At 44.0% G+C, this 21,438-nt stretch overlaps 1 protein-coding gene across 1 annotated transcript in view; it reads left to right on the top strand.

Moving 5' to 3' along the window:
• The window catches only part of LOC148542641 (omega-hydroxyceramide transacylase-like), a 35,295-nt gene extending 16,713 nt beyond the window's left edge, over positions 1–18,582 (top strand). The window contains exons 2-5 of the mRNA XM_088467413.1: positions 2,348–2,580; positions 7,469–7,534; positions 12,453–12,662; positions 18,415–18,582. Coding sequence (XP_088323539.1) covers positions 2,348–2,580; positions 7,469–7,534; positions 12,453–12,662; positions 18,415–18,582 — 677 coding nt within the window. The remainder of the gene's footprint in view (positions 1–2,347; positions 2,581–7,468; positions 7,535–12,452; positions 12,663–18,414) is intronic.
• The last annotated feature ends 2,856 nt before the right edge of the window (positions 18,583–21,438 follow it).

Genomic DNA, 21,438 nt, shown 5'->3' with positions numbered 1-21,438 from the left:
CCGTTCACTATTTTTTTCCAGCTGCAGTCATTGGTACATCACTTACACCCACCCATTGCTGGGTGCAAGAGATCCATCTGAAACTGACATCCCCTCTGAAAACCCATAACTCAGAATAGGACAGGTTCTTTTGCATTGTTTCCACCCAGAAATGTCCATTTCACAGATGGAGATGAGCAACAAAGGTTGGTCTGGCTGAGAATCGTCCAGAGATACGCAAAAAGTGTATTTTCGCTTCAGCGCATGAGCATTTTGCTTAAATCCGCTAGATGTGACTGTAAATGTAACTGCGGGCAACTCAGAATCAAGCCAATGTTTGTAATGTGTAAAATGAATGCTGGTGCAATATTATGTGTAAATGCATGCATTTATTTTCTAAGCATGTATAGAGAGATACTACACAAGATATGCTATACAGAATGTAGTACTCACTGTGTATAGGCTACATGTTCTTTGTCCCAAAGGGCCATAAGCTTGTGTTTTCTGGGAATTCTCTATTGTCTTCTATTATTTATTACCAGTTAATTATATAGCACACACATATTCCACAGCACTTTACAGATAATATTTGGCCATTTACATCAGTCCCTGCCCCAGTGGAGCGTACAAACTATTTTTCCTAACACATGCTGTTACACATATACCCTAGGGTTAATTTTTTTGGAGCCAATTAACCTACCAGTACATTTTTGGATTGTGGGAGGAAACCGGAGTACCCGGAGGAAACTCACGCAAGCACAAGGAGAATATACAAACTCCACACAGGGCCGCAGTGAGAATCGAACCCATGACCTCAGTGCTGTGAGGCACTAAATCTAACCATTCCACTGTCTGTGTTCTAAGCACTTGTCACTTCTTTAAAAGGTTTTACTTACTTACTTCTTTCTTTAACTTTTGCATTATGTCTGGCTTTATTCCTCTTCCTAAACTTCCCTGATGACTTTTCAGCTAGGTTTTAAGCCTCTCCACTCTTCCTTAAGCCATTTGATGCATGCAGGGAGGTTTTCTGAGTATCTATATGAAAATTCCCCTCTGTAAACACTGCGTTTGCCTCTGGTATGTGACATCGTGAGGTTTCCCTCTGTCACTCCAAAGGAATCGGTATGAAATGCCGCTGGTTCAAATACTGACAGAGAAAGGCCGAATGCTGAATATCCTGACTACGGCTGCTAACTATCTCTAATCCCCCCTTCCCGCCGCACCCTAACCTAACCCTCCTGGGGGAGGTGCCTAACCCTAACCTTCCCCCAGGATGCCTAACCCTAACCCCCATCCCTGTAGCCTAAAACTCCCTGGGGGGTACCTAACCCTAAATCCCACCGGGGGTGCCTAATCCTAACTCCCCCATCCCCAGCTAAGCTTGCATACTTACCGCCATTCGGAGGTTCGAGCTTCTAGCGGTTAGGATGCCGACGCCGGTATCATGATGTTCATCGGGCTATTGGCGTCAGCATCAGCACTTGTAGCTGGCCGCGATCGTGCTGTGGCCCTGATTCAGAACCGGACCCTCTGAAAGAGCGCTCGCTCTGAATCAGGGCATTTTTTTTTTGTGCGGCCTCCTGTCCGCTTGCAAAACTGTGGGTGACCACCCACAGCTATAACGAGCGGCCAGGTTGATGGTCGCGATGGTCAAGACCATTGCAACAATCGGGCTTGCAACGAGACCCTTGCGGTAGGGTCTCATGGCCGCAAGCCCCAGAGAGATTTCGGCTCTAACAGAGCCGGAATATCTCCACTGACATCACTCGTGATGTCAGTGGGGCCGCCCCCAAACGTCAGGCGTTCACATGGGAACGCCTCCGTTTGGGCAGCCACCGGCCCGCCCACCAAAGGGGGCGAACTGTCACTCAACATCGACAGCTCGCCCCCTTTGGTGCGAGACCCGGAGCGACTGATTGCCCGTCGCTATCCGGGTCTCGCGCATGCACACGACGGAGCCGGCTCCATCGTGCACATGCACTGTGGGCCACCATCGACCTGGTTGCGAGGGCTCAGCGCTTGCGACCGGGTCTGAACCAGGCCCTGTGTGTGAAGAGACGCCAGGGATAGAGCGGTGCGTCACTTCCAGTTTTCGGAGCTTCTGGCTTCCGGTTTTGCGTTCCATCTGTGTACCAGAAGTCAACTGACGCGTTTTTCCGCTCTAGGAGACGGCGGTTTAATCATCATTTTTCTGTAAATTTTGTTGCATTTTGTTCAAGAGCAGATGTGTAGTAGTATCCAGACCTTTATTTAATTCTTGAGTTTGTTATTTTTATTAGATCCAGTATAAAATAATAATATTAATGAATTACAATTAATTACTTTTTTTTTTTTATACCAAGTTCATTCATTTTTTTTTTTTTTTCAGATGAGCTGAAGAACATAATATTTGATGCAGCAAATGAAGCCAGGAAGAGCATACTTGGGCCATTTTTACCAAGATTTAATTTACTCACAATTTTACGAAATGCTCTTGTAAACTTTTTGCCTGACAATGCAGCTCAGCTTGCAACTGGCAGACTCAATGTAGCTCTTACACGACTATCTGATGGAAACACTATATTGGTGTCTGATTTCAAGTCTAAGGATGAGGTTGTGCAGGTAAAAATATTCTTAATCTTAATTTTATATATATATACATATACATAAAGCTGGTAAAATATGTATTGAACACATCAACATTTTCTCAGTAAATATATTTGTAATGGGGCTATTGTAATGAAATGTTCACCAAATGTCAGCAACCACCCATGCAATCCACACATGCAAAGAAGTCCATAAATTAAGTTATGTGTAATAATATGAATTGACACAGGGAAAAAGTATTGAACACATGAAGAAAGGGAAGTGCATAAAGCCATGAAAAGCCAAGACACCAGCTGAAATCTATCAGTAATTAGAAAGCAATCCTGCCCCTTGTCAGTGCGAATTAATATAAGATGGTTCAGTCCCAACTGTAGGCCAATAAAAAGGTGTCTCATTACCAAGGTGTCGCACTAGAAACATCTCATGATGGGTAAAAGCAAAGAGTTCTCTCAAGACCACAACCTTATTGTTGTAAAACATACTGATGAATGATCTTGACATGTTCAATACTTATTTTACCTACTGTATGTATGTATGTATGTATGTATGTGTGTGTATATATATATATATATATAATGTATATATAAACTGCACTGATGTGCTGTGATGCAATAGCATTTAATTCAATAGCATTTAATTTAATTACTTAAATAAGGGGTGGGGAACCTCTTTTCTGCTGAGGGCCATTTTGATATATATTACATTATTCATGGGCCTGGTGCAGGCCACGCCCCCTCCGGGTGAAGTTGCACGGGACGGGGCCACAATCGCCAGTGATTACAGCTCCCCAGAGCATCCTGAGGATGCTCCAGGGAGCTGTAAGGGTAGCGGTATGACCATCTGAAGTGTCCTAAGGATGCTCCAGGCAGTACTGCTGCATAAATTCTGGCTGCAGGGTGCCATTCTAGCCACCTTTCTAGCCAGATGAGGCTAACAGAAAAAGCTCAGAGGGCCAGACCAAATGATTCCGCGAGCCTTATAAGGCCCCCAGGCCTGAGGTTCCCCTTCCCTGCCTTAAATGAACAATTTACAGGTATATCTTACTGTCCATTAGTACATTTCTGTTAAATTGTATCAACTTGTATATTATTTGTACATACTGTATATTGAAATAATACTTACAGTGCTAATATTGGTGTGGTTGAATACATAAAAAACAACTCTGGCCATACACATGGAAACAAAGTATTTCCATTCTGACCCACAGGAAGATAAAGATAATCTGGGATTTTGGGCTGTACATTCACCATGGGCCATCACCCAGTATATGTCTCTAAGAGCTCTATGTATACAAAAGCAGGTAAAAATCAACATGGTCGCCTACTTTTGTATAAATTAAGGATCAGTACAAGAGATTATTTTAAAGCAAATGAAGGCAGTTCCATGCCAGAGCTCTTTAGTGCCTTACGCAGGCCCCCACCACCCCTTACGTCCCGAAGGCACATGATCTCATGATGTCAAGTGCACTTGAAAGAGTTGGAGCCTGGGAGCAGGCAGCCCACAAGCTGGGCACAGATACTGCCTGGTCAACAACCGTGTCTCCCCCTCGGCATTGCACTCTGGGTGGTGGCACTGGTTGCACTGCCCTTGGTACAACCTGGAATGGGGTATGTGGCAGTATATCGACACTCGCTATGTCCACAGTGAGTATATTGACATGACAATGCTGGCACCCGGATTCGGACACAGGTCTAATGCTACTTACTGTATTTTAACTGTGCTATAGTAAAGAGTTTAAGATTAACAGTATATTTTAAAGAGTAAAATGGTTATTAATCACTATACCAGTGGTACCCAAACTGGGTGCCGTGGCACCATGGGGTGCCTCATGGCTCTTGCAGGGGTGCTGCAGTTTGGTGGTCCAAACCCAAGTCAAATTATTTATGGTCAATGTGATGGGCAAAACCAATGCCGGCGTCTGACAATCATTAAATATATTTACAAACAGAGCACAACCCAGTGTACCATCACATTACTAGACCTAAGGAAGTTATATAAGTTACATCATTTAAAAATGTTGCTAAATTTCTCAATAAAAAAAGTTTGTCAGAGGGGTGCCGTGAAAAAAAAATGTTGATACTCTAGGGGGCCACGATTCAAGAAAGTTTGGGAAGCACTGCACTATACAATAGAATTTTAACTGCAGTTAAGTTAGTTGCATCCACAGTACCACACCGTGATTCAGAGTTAAATATGCGCCTGTAGGTGGAGTTATCTATCGTGTTATACATTGTGCATGCCCTGGAAATTAGCAGACAGTCTATGCAGAGTCGCATCTACACTCTCAAATGCAAGGGTATAACTATAACAGCGTGTTCTCATATAGGCTATTTCAGTAAGGGTCTGTCAATGGACTATGCAGAGATGGACATAAGCATAAATATGCCTGTTTCAGGGCATATCATTTGTATCCAGACAGGTGCAAGTGCGGTCGCATGCAAGAGATCTGTCTCATGGGAGTGTTGTGGGTGTATTTTTAGAGTTACGTGTTTTTGAATTGAATTTATTTATATATTTTTTGTTGTGATTTGTATGCAACTGTGTACTTGTGTTTTTTATTTTTAAATTGAATATATTTAACATTATATGTATTGTTATTTAGTGCAAACAGCACTGCAAGTGTTAAAAAGTTTATCCACATTAGTGAAACAGCATTACCACTTTAGGTTTAGTTTCTGTGGGGTTGCAAATCCCCTATACTTGTATGCTGCAGGTGCACTTTATTTACTGTATTTATTTCTTCCAGAGCAGAACAATTTTTTCCTTTTCTAAATGTGAAACTGGCCTTATTTAAAAGGTTACATTTATTTATATACTATTTTATGGTGCTCCTTTAATAGCTGGTCACTCCTCTCTTGTCAGATGGCCTCACCTAAAGTTATGGGGCCAGATGTAATAGGGTCCGAGTTTTGCAAATGTGTGAGTATAACGCTATACTTGCACATTTTTAAAACACCCTATGTAATAGGGTGCGAGAGCATGCAAACTCGCATGTTTCTCACACCCCTGCAACTCGTAATGGCAAAACTCACATCCAGATGTTTTGCCATTGTGAGGATACAACTCGCCCAATGTAATAGAGTTCAAGTTTTTAAACTGACCTAAAACCCGAAAAATAATACACCTGCTTCAGGCTAGCAAGTATAGCCTGAGCAGGTTTGAGTTTCACAGAAATATGCAAAGATCAGTGAGATCCATGCATGCTTCTGTGTAAAAAGTTAGAAGTGTAAAAATATTTTTTTTAAATGACGTGGAGTGCCCACCTAAATGCACAACAAGCACCGGGCTTTTCTGAGCCCAGTTGTGAAAATAAAACCAGCACTGGGCTCATTGAGCCAGTCTTGTTTGTGAAAATACAGAGTACAAAATGAGTAGGTGTCCCCTGAATTTTCCCCAGCCAGCACCGAACTCTTTATAGCGGGGGTATAATGCCACAGACATGGGACCCTTTCACCGGGTCCCCGGGCCACAGCATTCAACACCTGACCGTTAGTCAGCCCAGACTGGGGATCCCTGGGGAGGTGGGGACCCCCACTAAAGAGGTTCCCACTCTCTAGGGTACCGCAGGGCTATCCCCAGCACCGCACCTCTGTGCGGTGGATGCTGGGTTGCTTGTGTAAAAAATAGATGAACTAATATTGTCTTTCACAGTAGAGCTAGAGGTCCCAGCAGGCCTCCTCCGCCTGCAGGTACCTCCAGGAAATTCCACAGTGAGCCCTTTAGCCAATCCAACCGTAGACTTGTCACACACCTTGAGAAATGGAACTGAAAGGCCAAATGAATATGCATCTTATACCCCTTTTACACCGACTGAAATATCCCGGGTTGATGCACGTGAACGCGCATAACCCCGGGATTTTAGCCGGTGCAAATGGATCAACCCAGGTCCAGTGACCTGGAGATCTGACCCTGCTTGATTGCAGGGTTGAGCACGGGTTGTTCCCGTGTCACCCTGCAATGTAAACGGCGCGGCCCGGCTCACGATGACCCGGGTCGCGCCACATGCCGCCTGATTGGCCGGCTTCAGTGGCGCTTGGAGATGACAATCTCCAAGCGGCCACTGCAAGAAGCGCCAGCCCGAGTGGCACGAAGCAGCACACCCCACCTGCTCTCCCTGCCTCCGGACCGCTGCAGGATAAGGTAAGAAGGTCGCGGAGGGGGAGGGAGGGGAAAAAGCGTTGGTCACCTTTGCTGGACAGGTGTGAATGGTGCCGACTCGGGCATAGCCCGGGTCGGCGCCGCAGTGCAAAAGGGGGTTGTCCCGGGTCTGATCCGGGTTGGAAACGTGTTCGAAATCCCGGGTCAGACCCGGGGACTTTGGTGTAAAAGGGGTTGTCTATAACAGTACTGTAGTTTTAATGTGGGTGACTGTGAGACAGACTGACAAAACAGTCAGATGCACTGAGAGGACAGAGAGAGAGGTGGACGACTTACAAGAAGACATACACACTGATAGTACTTACCATCTTTTCAATGGGTTTCAGGCAGCTACAGATTCAACTCTACCCTTAGATGTGTGCTCAGTTGATGGCATAGTGAACATAATTTTCACCTGCGATTTGGGGCAGAATTGCAGCCAACTCAGAATCAGCACCCATGTCTGAATTGTACTCTATGAGAAAACATTTGTGTCATGACACTAGGATGAAAGTGTTTCCAGAGATTTTGTGAAACAGAAATTCTTCTATTGTAAAAGAAAACAATTAGCTGTAATCCCATTAAATTTAAAACATACACACATTAAGCTATGTTTTATTTATTGCAATATTTTAATTTTCATGCATCAAAAAAGTGTATCTTAATTGAATTAACATGCAACAATTCAAAAAGGCTTGGGAACCACTGTAGATCATTGTTTAATTATTTTGAAAAAGCAATTGTTCTAATTATTGTTCTACCACAGGCTCTTATCTGCAGTTGCTTTGTTCCTTTCTACTGCGGGATGGTACCACCTTCATTCCGGGGAGTGGTAAGTCATTCTGTTTTCTTTGTGTATGTAAATTGTAGCACAAAATCTCTGTCTAACTATTTAGAGAGCTTAATTGCTGTCATACCAAGCAGACCAACCCATACTTATTGGTCAGTGCTGACCACCAATAGGAGTGCAGGGTCAGTCCTGAGCAGTGATGTGCGGTGATGTAAATGGCTGCGGAGGCACTGGCTAGTATCAGCCAGATTTACAGATACATATATGAACCCGAGGGTTCATATGGGCATTATACAAAGGTGCAGCAGTATATAGTGCTGGAAATTGAGTGTGTTTTGATCAGGGTTGTGTGGAAAAGGTAGACAGAGAAGGCAGTGCCTCACCTGCCGTACACATTTTACTCGAGTTTTGACTATAAAAATGATTAGAATAATACAAAGAAGACATTTATAATATTTTTTTTTTTTCTCTTAGAATTTTTATAGTCAAAACTCTGGAGTATACCTAATTATGACAGGAGAGGCTCTGCCTCACCTGACTGCACATCTCTGGTCCTGAGTGACAAGGAGACAGAGACCCAATAGAGAGTACCACCTTCAACACAACATTTTTTTTCTTAATTTTATATTTTATTTTATTCATTAGAGGCAGAAACATACACGGATCACACTGATCTGTGTATGTTTCTGAAAGAGACGCTGTGCAGAAGGGGGTCTATTTCAAACTTTTATTTTTTAACAGAGTTTGCTTAAATTACACCCATGAGTATAATCACTATTCTTTGTAAAATACATAAAATACACCTGTTTTTGCCATAGTAAATTTCCGTGTTTGTAAAAATGCCGAAATACTCCTGTGACAGCAAATTTGTACCGTGCTTAGTAAATTTACCCACAATTGTATATACGACTGAATTTGCATACAGGCCCAAGTGCAAATCTTCAACTTGTGCAGGCTAATATGGAAATAACTTCTAAAGAACCCGCACACATCCAACTCTGCATGATCCCCAATGTGCTATGATGCACATTCTCCCAAGCAAAGTATATCCTGAAATGAATGTAGTATGTTGCCAAAAATGCACAGAAACATACATGATTATTGATTGGGTTATTCATTTTGTAGCTATAGAACTGGTTAATCCTGGTAAGTATTAGCGATGAGCGGTTCGGATTCCACAGAATTCGAACCACTCCGAACATCGGAGATCTGAGTCCACCCAAGCCGCAGCTCGGGTGTTCCCGTCGACTCGGATCCCACTGCGAGGCCGAACGTCATCCTTCGGACGTCGGATCCTCGCGAGAGGCAAGAGTGTCGGATTCTCACGAGAGGCGAGAGTTTGCCTTTACATAAGGCGCCGAGACCGTGACTCGGCACCATTGCACTTCCACGCTGTGCACTGCTCTGCTGATATTCTATGGGACAAGTGGCTCTGCTGGAAAAGTGACTGTACAGCGCTATACTCTGCTGATTAAGTGGCTGTGTCCAGAGACTCACAAGTGGCTGTAGTGGTAAAGTGACTGTATAGGGGGCACACTGCACGCTGATGTATGCTGATTAAAGTGTCGAGACTGTGTGTACAAAAAAAAAGTTTAAAAGTAAAAAAACTTTCAAGAAAGTTAAAAGTTTAAGAATAAAAACTTATTTTTTGGTTCTGTACCCCACTGTGTATACAGGCACAGTGACTCCTTGGGCCTTAGCTCTCTGTGTAACTATAAATTAAAAGCACCGTGACTCTGTGGACCTTAGCCCTCTGTGTATATAAGCACCGTGACTCTGTGGGCTTTAGCCCTCTGTATACAAGCACTGTGACTTTTTGGGCAAAAGTCCTCTTTGTATAAATTTAAAATATAGTAAAAGCACTGTGACTTCTTGGACATAAGCCCTCTGTGTATACAAGCACAGTGACTCCTTGGGCAGTAGCCCTCTGTATATACAAGCACTGTGACTCCTTTGGCAGTAGCCCTCTGTGTATAAAAACACCATGACTTCTTTGGCCTTAGCCCTCTGTGTATACAAGCACCGTAACTCCTTGGGCCTTAGCCCTCTGCGTATCCATAACACACAAGTACTGTGACTCAGTAGTGAGTGGCAATGTTTCATATATGTGCTTTAAACTGCGGTGTCTGTTGTTTAGTAACCAGCCAGCTCACTGCAGCCTTTAGCCAATAAAGGTGAAAACAATATTGTGAGCTGTGATGTGGTCTAAATTGACTGTAAATGACTGGAAATTAATGTTATTGGGGTTAATAATACTCTAGGAACAAAAAAAGCCCAAATTATGTGATTTTTAGCTCTTTGTCAATTTTTGTAAAAAAATCCAAAGCCAGTCACGGCACTTTTGGCAAATCCAAACCCAAAGCCGGATGACGAATCAGAACCAAATCCAGCAAAAATGGTCCGGCGCACATCCCTAGTAAGTATGGGATGTATTAAAAATTTAGACATTTAACATGTCGACATTCATAATGTCAACATCACCGTGTCAACAGTTATGATGTCAACATTGTTAAAATGTTGATATTGAACATGTTTGCATTTTCAGAATTCTCAATATGTGAAACGCCAACATTCTGCATCGACCGGCAGCAAAGAGTTATGGTTAGACTGCATGTGGGGAGGTTAGGGTTAGTCTGTGGGATGGGAGGACATGGTTAGGCTGTGGATAGGGTTACGCTGCTGGATTAGGCTGTTGAAGGGGAGGTTAGGGTATGGTTTACGAACAGGAGGTTAGGGTTAGGCTACGGGATGGTGGGTTATAATTAGGCTGTCGAAGGAGAGGTTAGGGTTTGGTTGTCGATCGGGAGGTTAGGGCTAGGCTACAGGAGGGGAGGTTAGGGTTAGGCTGCAGGACCATAGATCCGAAGTCCTCATCACCTCTGCCGGAGCTGCCAGACCACATAAGTCACTGTTAGACCACCAGGGACGTTTTGTCAACATTGTAATCATGTGGCGGTTTCATCCGTGTTGAAACAAATGTCAACCTGGTCGATGTTGACATTATGACAATGTCATAATGTCATCTCATGACGACGTTATGAATGTTGACAAAATATATACCACACCCTTAAATAGAGAATTAGTTATGAGACCGGCGGTCGCATGGCCACCGGTCTCAATCCTGACACTAATCCCAGCAAGGGATTTAACATAGTTGTCGAAAGAGCGATGCCTATGTTAATCCCCACGCCGGAACGCCGAGAGGACACCGGACCGATCGTCCTCTGCTGGGGGTGAGTATACACTTAGCCGGGGATGGGGGGGTTAAGCTAGGGGAAGGGGGGGTTAGGTTTAGGCACTAGGAGGGGAGGTTAGGGTTAGGCACCCGTCCAGGAGGGTTAGGTTTAGGGTACGGGGAGGGGGGGTTAGGTTTAGGCACTAATGGACGGAAGTTAGGGTTAGGCACTAGGGAGGAGGTTAGGGTTAGGCACCCCTAAGGGAGGGTTAGGGTTGGGGGGGGGGGAGAGGGGTAGGGACAGTATACTTACCTGCACTGTCAGGTCTTTCACCCATAGGGGTGCCGGCATCAAGATTTGAACCGCCAGGCTGATGTCCGGCGGTCATTCATACTGATTCCCCTTAAATATACTGTATATACACTAAGATAAAACTTATTCTTTATTTAATATACCATGTATCCACTAGATGGCAGCACACATACAGGTATTGTTAAAATAAAAACATAACTTTGTGAAATATAACCCCCAAACATAAGTAAATGGAAAAAAATTGTATTTAAAAGAAAATACATTTTTCTAATGTATGCAAGTAATTGAAAATATCAGTGTGATTTATTTTTTAAAATAATTTATTTAATATATTTATACACCAGTATATATTCAGGCCATTGTAATCCTTACTATCTACCTATACAAATTTCGGTACTTGTGTACTTTACGGACTCATTGCAGAGAGAACCCAATTAACGTTTTAAATGGTACTTGTTTACTTTACATATACAAGTACCGAAAGTTGTCCCCACCTAGAGAAGAAAGTTGTCCCCTTGCGGTGGCTCGCTACGATCACCACAAGGTAATGATGCTGGACACTGGGCTTGATTCAGAGCCGGATGCTCTGACAGAGTGCTCGCTCTGAATCAGGGCCGGCCTTCTTGTTTTTTAGAGCGGGCTCCCGGCCGCTCGCATAGCTGTGGGCGACCACCCACAGCTATAGCGAGTGGCCAGGAAGATGGTCGCGATGGTCAAGACCATCGCGACCATCGAGCTTGCGACGAGATCCTTGTGGTAGGGTCTCGTTGCCGCAAGCCCCAGAGAGCTTTCGGCTCTAACAGAGCCGAAAGCTCTCCCATTGACATTACTTGTGATGTCAGTGGGGCCGGCCCCAGGCGGTAGGCATTCCCATGGGAATGCCTCCATCCGGGCAGCCCCAGCCCGCCCACCAAAGGGAGCGTGCTGTCACTCAACCTCGACAGCACGCCCCCTTTGGTACGAGACCCGGAGCGATGGATTGCCAGTCGCTATCCGGGTCTCGCGCATGCGTACGACTGAGCCGGCTCCGTCGTGCGCATGCGCACTGGCCTACCATCGACCCGGTTGCGAGCGCACAGCGCTTGCGACCGGGTCTGAATCAGGCCCACTGGCTGATGACGTCAGGGTCATCTCTGTGAAGGTGATTTAGACATTCCCTACCATCCAAGTTGGCATAGAGGTGGAATATAACCTTGTGGCTCGCCACCGAGCCCGAAGCGTGGTGAGCGCAGTGAGCCCGCAAGGGGACAACTTTCTTCTTTAGGTGGGGACAACTTTCGGTACTTGTGTATGTAAAGTACACAAGTACCATTTAAATTATTCATTGGGTTCTCTCTGTAATGAATCCGTAAAGTACACAAGTACCCAAATTTCAAAATTTTACGCTTTATCTCTCTCTCTCTTAATCTTTGTCTCTGTCACCTTTTCCTTTTTTTGTCAAATTATTTAATAAAAACTTTTCTTTTCCACAGAGATATATTGATGGTGGATTGACAAACTTCCAACCACTTTATGATTTACGATCGGTGATAACCATATCTCCATTTACGGGAGAGATTGACATTTGTCCCAGAGATTGTCCTGTCAGCCATTTATGTTTTGAGATTTTTAATACCAGTTTCCAGCTTTCAGTACAGAATCTATGCAGAGTGAGCTATGCTTTATTCCCACCTTCATCCTTTGTAAGTATTCTTTTATAACCAAACAACTTCTATATTTAGCACTAGAGATTTTCAGAGAAGACTGTAGATAGATGGTATGCTACATGTGGCTCTACACTTTTGCGGAACTATAAGTCACAGTATGAAACACAAAGTATATAACTGTGGTGAAGAAACGATGTCTGTTGGTATAGAAGTGAGCCAAGAAAGGCATTAGAGTGAAAGAAGACATTAATAACGCCACAAAACTGCACAGAAAATGCAGAGGAAGTACAGTACGGTATAGTGCTATATTGGTCAGACCCAAAAAGAAATCCCCAATAAGTAGCATATTCACAAGTAAAAAGACCCCATTAACGCATAGGTCCATTAACTTTTCAAGGATCCTATGTGTTAACGCCGGTTAATGTGTGTTAATGGTTGTTAACATGTTAATTTAATGGGCGTTAAAAGGGGCTCTAATTGAATAGCCCTGGGCAATAAAGCTCAAGACTTTCACCTTTTTTCACACCTGTTGAATTAACGAGTCTAATTGAATTCCCCCCTTAGCTAGGTATTGTGTGGATGTTAATCTTTGCCTCCAATAACCTGTGTATGTAGCCTGTAGGACTTAAAGTGGCCTTAGAAGGGGGGTGAAACTCATTTCAACTCCCCCCCCCAACCACACACACACATAGGGTTGATGGTGCCAAAAACTAAATGTTTCACCGTTTAAAATTCTGTAAACACAATAATGATTGCACAAGAGCAAGCTAAAATCTCAATATGACTGGGATGAATGGTTCGGGCCACGTAAACTCCCTGAAGTTTTGGAGACTATGGACCTGATTCAGACCCACTCGCGAGCGGCTGTCCGCTCGCAAGTGGGTCGATGTTATGGACTGAGCATGCGCACGACGGAGGGAGCTCCGTCGTGTGCATGCGCCAGACGCGACGAGCGAAGGAAAGTCCTTCGCTCGTTGTGTCCGATCAAAGGGGGCGTGCTGTCAATGTTGATTGACAGCACGCCCCCTTTGGTAGGCGTTCCGGGGGCGTGCCTCCCTGACGGGGGCGTTCCCACGGGAATGCCTCCCGTCAAAAGCCGGCCCACTGACATCACTAGTGATGTCAGTGGGAGTGATTTTGGCTCTGATAGAGCCAAAATCACTCCGGAGCTTGCGGTTGAAAACCTCAACCGCAGGCTCCGGCTCGCAATTTCGATGGTCGCGATGGTCATGACCATCGCGGCCATCAAAATGCATGCTCGTATAGCCTGTGGGTGGTGACCCACAGCTATACGAGCATCCAGGAGGATGCTCCATTTTCATGGAGCCCGGCCCTCATTCAGAGCGTGTGCTCTGCTCAGAGAGTACGGCTCTGAATGAGGGCCTATGATAGTAGTGTGAAATACATTTTAGATGCTTTTAAACACTCCTGCCACCAGCTGAGACTACAATGATAGGTCACTCCAGAACCATGCTCCTGTGTTTCTCCAACTCAGCCCCCTATATCTTTCCAGCTCAGCACCTGCGTCAGCCCCCTAAGTCTCTCCAGTTCAGCCCACTGCATTTATCCTGCACCATCCACATAATTTTATTCATCTCCCTCCTCCTGTCTCTCCGTGCCATCCTTTTGTGTCTCTCCAGTGCCATCCTCCTGTGTCTCTCCAGTGCCATCCTCCTGTGTCTCTCCAGTGCCATCCTCCCTGTGTCTCCACAGGATAACCCACCCTGCATGTTTCCGGCACCATTCTCCTGCATCTCTCCAGGACTATACTTCTGTGTCTCTCCAGCTCAGCCCCCTGCATCTCTCCAACTCAGCCTCCTGCATCTCTCCACCTGCGTCTGTCCAGCTTGGTTTCCCATGCTTTTATTTAGCACTATCCATCTCTCCAGCACCATCCTCCTGCCTTTCTCCAGCTCCTTCCTCCTTTGTCTCACCGGCTCAGCCCCCTGCATCTGTCCAGCTCATGCGGCTTGTTTCTTTCCAGTGCCCCCACCCGTATCTCTTCAGCCCCCTCTTACCATTTTGTCTTCTTCACAGTGCCTGGTGGCCCTGTTTGGGCCTTGCCCACTTTAATCCCCAATTAGAAGTGATACAGTAATTAATTTAATGAACAAGTATGTAAGAGAAGTACTTTACCATATGTAGCAAGGCAAAAATGGTAGGGGACCATATGTGACATATGCCCTCTGTACTCTGTCCTTGTTGCATATGCTCTCTCACCATTTTTCACTGTTACATTTTACCCAAGTTTTCATCATGCTGGGAGCTTGCCCAGTGCTCCAGGAGCTTCTGGACAGGCCCCTAGTTTCTAACATAGCCGGCACTGTGTATATGGATATGTCATCCAGTCACAGCTGCTCAGCTCTGCAGAGCAGCAGTGTGCCAGTGTTCTCCCCAACTTCCCCCCCGCCCACGGGACACTGCACCCGCAGGTGGGATAGCGGGACAGTGCCTCTCATACAGGACTGTCCCACTGGAATCGGGACAGTTGGGCGGTATGCATGCACACATTATATTAATGCCATCGCCACCACCTCCCCACCCACACATACTACATTAACACTGTTTCCCCACACATATATGAATATCACCACAGAGTATGTACTTATATAGTATTTTAATCAGAGATGTGCACAGACCCCCATGTTTTCTTTTGACAAAACCACCCTAAAGTGTTTTGTTTTTGGATCTGGATTTCTTTAAAAAATAATATGAACAGCTAAAATTGTGTAATTTGTACCTGTTTTTGTGTGTATAATAATAATAATAACATCAATAACATTAATTTACAGGCATTTCCATAAAATGTTGGCATGTTCATAGCTCACAATATTATTTTCACCAATATTGGGCAAAGGCTGCAGCGAGCTGGCTGGCTAAACTAAGCGACAGAGCAGCGGCACAAACACATGGCAGTTTAAAAGAACATAGCACATCTTTGAAACCTAGGGCCGTATTCAATTAGCGGAGAAAATGGCCATTTTACACCAAAAAAATGGCGAAAACAGCAAACAGGCGAAAATGGAGAAAAAAAAAACTGGAGCACCGTTTTCTCCATCCCAGACCAGGAGAAAAAAAATGCAAAATCCCTATTTTGGGCTAAAAATGTGGGGATTTCTTTCAGAACCCTTTGGACAATGATGATTAGTTGCGTACTTTGGCGAAACAAAGAAAACATTTTTAAATGGTTTCATTGTGACAGACAGGATGTCAGTTTCATGAACTATACAGCCCTATGCAATGTTTTCATTAATCAAGAACAGATAACGGTAAAAGCCTAGTAGAAAATATATTATATTACAAACCCACTTCTCCAGACAGCAAATCAGGAATCACAGGCTTCAGACCAATACAGGCTAGTACAAGAATTTAATACTTCATAATTATCAATTAAACTAAGTGACAGAGCAGCGGCACAAACACAAGTAAGTTCAGTAATAACAAACATACACAAGAACCTGTTTGCACTAATTTTAGGTGCTAGCTAGTGTCTGACAAACATACAAAGTGACAAAGATGCCTGCAGTTTTTTACATGTTTCCAGCCCACTCTATCTACCTACAACTCTCTCTGATGGCGACTAGTAGGTATCATTGAAATATGAACTACAGCCCATACGCTCTCCGTACGCTCTCCTGTTGTGAAATGGCACCTGAAATCACGAGGGAGGGACTTACATGCAATCCAAAAAACAATATTCGTTTTTGAGATCTAATCTTGGCGAGAAGATCCAAGTCGGGACTTTGGGCCTGATACAGACCTGGACACTATCCGTAGTGCGCTCGCTATTGCCGATGGTTGCTAATCTGTGCATGCGTATTCCTCGCGGTGCGCGTGCGCAAACTACACAGTGCGTTCGCAGATCCCTCGCTTGCACAGTAAAGTGAGCCCAGCAGAGTGAGTGACAGGAGAGGCCGTTTGTGGGTGGTAACAGGGGCAGTCCAGTAAAAACGGGGGAGTGGAGGTGCGAATGCAGGTGTGCCTGAGTGTTGCAACGCCGTTTTAGAGGCATGGATAATTAACAGGCAGAGTCATAGTACACGTCACCAGCCATTTTTTTACTCTGTTTTCCTCGCAATGCTTGCGGTAGAAAAAAGCTACCACAAGCACTGCGTTCACATCCGATAGTGGTCGATTTACCAATGTTTTCACAAACTTCAAGGAAACGACGTGGGGCAGTGAGCATCCCTGCATTCGCTAAGGGGAGTCGGCATACACAAAGCGAACACTCGTACAGGTAAGATGGGCGTGCTTATGCCTTGGCGAGCGATCGCTCCCCGCCGCGTCACTTTCAAATATTTGCATACGCATCGAGCAAGCGTACGCTCTTAGCGACCGGGTTTGAATCAGGCCCACTGTTCTACTCGGGAACCCCAAAGTTGGGATGTGTTTGGTTTTCAGCAAAACTGAACTGCTCATCTTTAATATTAATAACACACCCTTGCATTCAGGCATTACATTAATATCTTACCTGTCCTGTAGATGGTATGGGGTTAGCAGCTCAAGAACTGGAAGGCTGTGTGCCAGGTGGATCATTGGGAGGAGTAGCTGACCAGTCCCCTGCCTTGACTTTCTGTGTAACCCTGTCTGTTAGCCTAAACCCTAGGTTAATAAACTTGTAGATGAGGCGACTATGTACTAAGCCTTGGAGAGACATAAAGTGGATAGAGATAAGGGCCCTCATTCAGAGCCGCTCGTTAGCGGCAGTACGCTCGTTCCGAGCGATGTTTGCACATCTGCGCATGCGTACGGTTTTTAGTACGCATGCGTACGGTTTTTAGTACGCATGCGCGAACCAGTCAGTGCGGCCGAAAATCGTTGGTACGCAATATAGCGAGGGCCTGCTATTTTGAGTGACAGAATGAGGCGTATGTGGGTGGTAACAGGGGAAGGTGCTTGAAAATGGGGAGTGGAGATCCGAACGCAGGCGTACTTAAAGGTCAAAACGGGCGTTTTATGGGTGTGCATATTTAAAACAGCAGCGTCATTGACCACGTCACTGGGTTATTTTATAGCCAGAACTGCTCGCAAATTTGTGGTAGCAAACACCAACCACAAGAATAGCGAGCAGTTCATACGCTGGTCGATGTACTCGATTAATCTAATAAATAGCGGACATGACGTAGGATGCGAGCGGCCAGGGGGCGTTTTTAACAAATAAACGAGCGTATGTTTTGCTCGCTCGTTCAGACTTAGAGGTGTGAACAGACTGCAATGTGCGTACGGATCATTTGAATAGCCACCCCTTGTTTTTAAACGAGCGACCACAAATAGCGAACGGCTCTGAATCAGGCCCAAGGTACCTATCAGTCAGCTCCTGTAATTTTTTAAACACAGCCTGTAAAGTGGCAGGAGCTGATTGGTTGGTACTTTATCTCCATTCACTTTTTCTCTCTGTAAGGTACATAGACACCTGAGTCACTAAGGGCAGAGGTTTGGACCCCACAAACTGCAGAAGCTAGGGATAGGTAAGTAAGCCGTGACCAGCCAGACCAGAGCTCCTGGGTTCTCCCACCCCAATGCCAAAACAACTGTTTTTGTAGGGTGGACCCCAAATACAAAGAAGTAGCACAGAGTGTTATGACATCTTGGGAGCTACAGTCTGATGTGCTGATAAACCCCACATGAAGTACACACCAAAAAAGCATCTTTGAGGGCCTTGGAGCTGCCATTCTGCTATAGTGAAGTTTTTTTTATATTCAAAACGTGATAACATTTTGAAATGGTAACAGCAACCTAGGGAACTTAATAGTGCATACTATTATAAGTTTTTATTTTTCATTCACAGATACTCAATGAATTTTACTGCCAGGGTTATAAAGATGCCATTGTTTACCTAGGTACAAATGGTAAATACTGTATACACCGGGAGGATCCAAGAACTATTACATTTGTCTCAAAATGTAAAGCGACTGAAAAAAGAAAAAAGTTTAACGCAAATGCAAGATTTATATAGATAGTAGATAAGGAATATGAAAAGCAGGACTGCTCTGAGGTATAAGATACATTATAATTGCATATCCAAAGCTTAATGTAATGAGAGAGATACAGTACCAGTGCAATTGGATGTTCCCTTCCCAAACCAGAAATGGAACTACAGTAACACTATGGCACTTTCCGGCCCATTGCCATTATAATGATATGGAGATATATCAATGTGACATTAATGTACAGTGTCTGAGATTTTGTCATTTTTTAACACTTACTTTGAAAGTGGATCTAAAGACCCTTAAATATTTAAAGGTGTAGAACAATTTGCTAATTTCATTCAAATACTACTTATTACACACTACCATATTTCTTTCATAGTCCATACCACTAACAAAACCACATTAGTGGTAATTTATTTATGTTAGAGCTGATTTTTTAACTTTTACATGACATTAACTTTTTTCAGTTTAGAAACTTGTAAAATAGTTTTTAGAAAAATAAAGGGCAAATAATTTCTAGCAAATCCTCCATTATCCACTGTATATATAATACAGTATTTCCCAATAACATTATCAGTAATATTAAATGTTTTATTTTTTTTAAATTGTGGGTTTAGTGCCACGTTCACATTTACCAGGTGCTGCTAGATCTATCTCCTATTCTCAATTACTTAGAGGCTGCATAGCAGAATCCCAGAGCCAAGGGGAATTTCCACCGTCATTTATGACATGGCAGCAAGAGTATTATGGCAACACTCCTAACTAAATGTACGAACTTAACCATACAACAATGAAATTTAGCATTTTGATATCACAAAGATAAAATAATTATTGAACAAAAAAACAACCCTGTACAGAATGGTCATAGTTTATAATTGTATGTCTGTGTATACCTTTGAATAATGTGTAAATTATACAGTTGGTTTAAAAAAAAATTATTAAATGAAATATGTACATGATAAATGCAAAATGATCTATTGTCATATGTGACATGTTGTCCTTATAATACACAATGGTAGCTCTTTCATTTTAACTTTCTCTAATATATAAACTATCCATGTCAGTATATGGGATGAGGATACTACAGTACATGGGCTCTATGTATAAATGTACATAAGTACACACATTGCTGTTTGTGGAGCAGCACCATAGAGTAAAACTCAGGTGTGCTTATTAAAAAAAAAAAAAAAAAAAAAAAAGGAGCAGATCTGACTCAGATGTGATGTAGTATTGTAGAGTACGGAAGAGGGGAAGAATCAGTACACACTGGGCTCCATTCAATTCAACACAAATTGAATAGCACCGGGAAGGAGCTCCCGGAGCTATTCAATTCAGCGCGCTGTTATGTCGCGAGAACCAGCATTTTCCAACTTAAGTGCCTGGTGCGATGCTGTTTCCGCCGCGCTAAGGGCAGAAAGTGGCACTGCGCCGGCAGTTTTGTCGGATTTATGCTCGCACCCCTCCTTCTTTCGGGCTTAACAGCGCGTTGAATTGAATTGAGCCCACTGTATGGTAGTGAGTAATCCATTCTCTTGGTAGACAATGTACAAAGTGACATCTACCATAGGTGTCAAAAATTTAAAATGTGTATCATCATTGCAGCCATTCGATTCATACTGGATTTGGCAGTAACACCTGGATAACAAAAAGAAAAAGAAAGGAAGTGCAGTACAACTGACAGGATGGATAGTAAAGTATATTTAATAATATAGATTAAATAGGTGATCATTTGGAGTCAGGTTCAGAAACCCATCAACAATTTTAAAAATGATTAAAATAGATAATATTGAGAACAAATCAGGAAAAAATACAGATAGGTAGATAAATATACACAGCTCTAATAACCAAGAGTCAAAACCCTACACAAACAATAATATTGGAAATAACAGTATAACTGTGGAGACTGTGGAAATGCAGTATAAGCAATAATAAATACTATGTAACTTGAAGTCTGACAGATGAAATTTGAAATAAATAACCACTGAATGTTACAGTGAATCAAACTGTAGTCCAAGATACTGTCTGTGACAGATGGATATTGTGTAGCAGTCAGCACTGAATAACTGGCAGTGTGACAGCTCCCAGGACCTTCAATGAGTGGACCGGGTTCCTCTCATTATAATAGTCTTAATGAGGAATATACACGTGTAATCGTCATGTAGTGTGGTAAGTAAGGTACCTTACAACCGGGGGGTATCCGGACCTGACCGTCGGGGGTGGGGGATATTGCTGACGGCTTTTGTTGCCTCACTTTCCCCAATCGAGTTTGGGTAGACACCGCAAGTGAAGCCAAAAAGCATGGAGATGATCAATACTGTGCTGGCACCAACAGCAATAGTAACATCTATCTCCAAATGGATACGGGAGCAGGTAAGTAGATGAGATCCAAATTACGCTATTGAGACAGCCGTGTCCTGGGGGAGACAGCTGGAGGCTCTCCACAGTAAGTGGAGCCAGAGGCAGGGTAACCACCGAAACTGATGTGTGAGACGGTCGTGTGAGGAAACAGCTTTGTTGCTGAGAAATGCAACAAGCGGTACTTTGTTTTACTGAGACATCAGCACAGCGCTTTTCACTGCAGCACTGATCCACCCTGGTTTCACTCCACTGCTGGGAGTGAGATACGCTGACCGGCTCACACATCAGTTCCGGTGGTTACCCTGCTTCTGGCTCCACTTATTGGTGAGAGCCTCCAATGGCCTTCCCCGGGACATGGCTCCACTGCTGGGAGTGAGACACGCTGACCGGCTCTAACATCAGTTCCGGTGGCCACCCTGCCTCTGGCTCCACTTACTGTGGAGAGCCTCCAGCTGTCTCCCCCAGGACATGGCTATCTCAACAGCGTAATTTGGATCTCATCTACTTACCTGCTCCCGTGTCCA

The sequence above is a fragment of the Taudactylus pleione genome, unplaced genomic scaffold, assembly GCF_031769625.1.
Source record: "Taudactylus pleione unplaced genomic scaffold, aTauple2 ptg000010l, whole genome shotgun sequence".
NCBI classification, from domain to species: Eukaryota; Metazoa; Chordata; class Amphibia; order Anura; family Myobatrachidae; genus Taudactylus; species Taudactylus pleione.
Note: the sequence above shows the minus strand (reverse complement) of the source record. Positions and strands in the feature narration are given on the sequence as shown.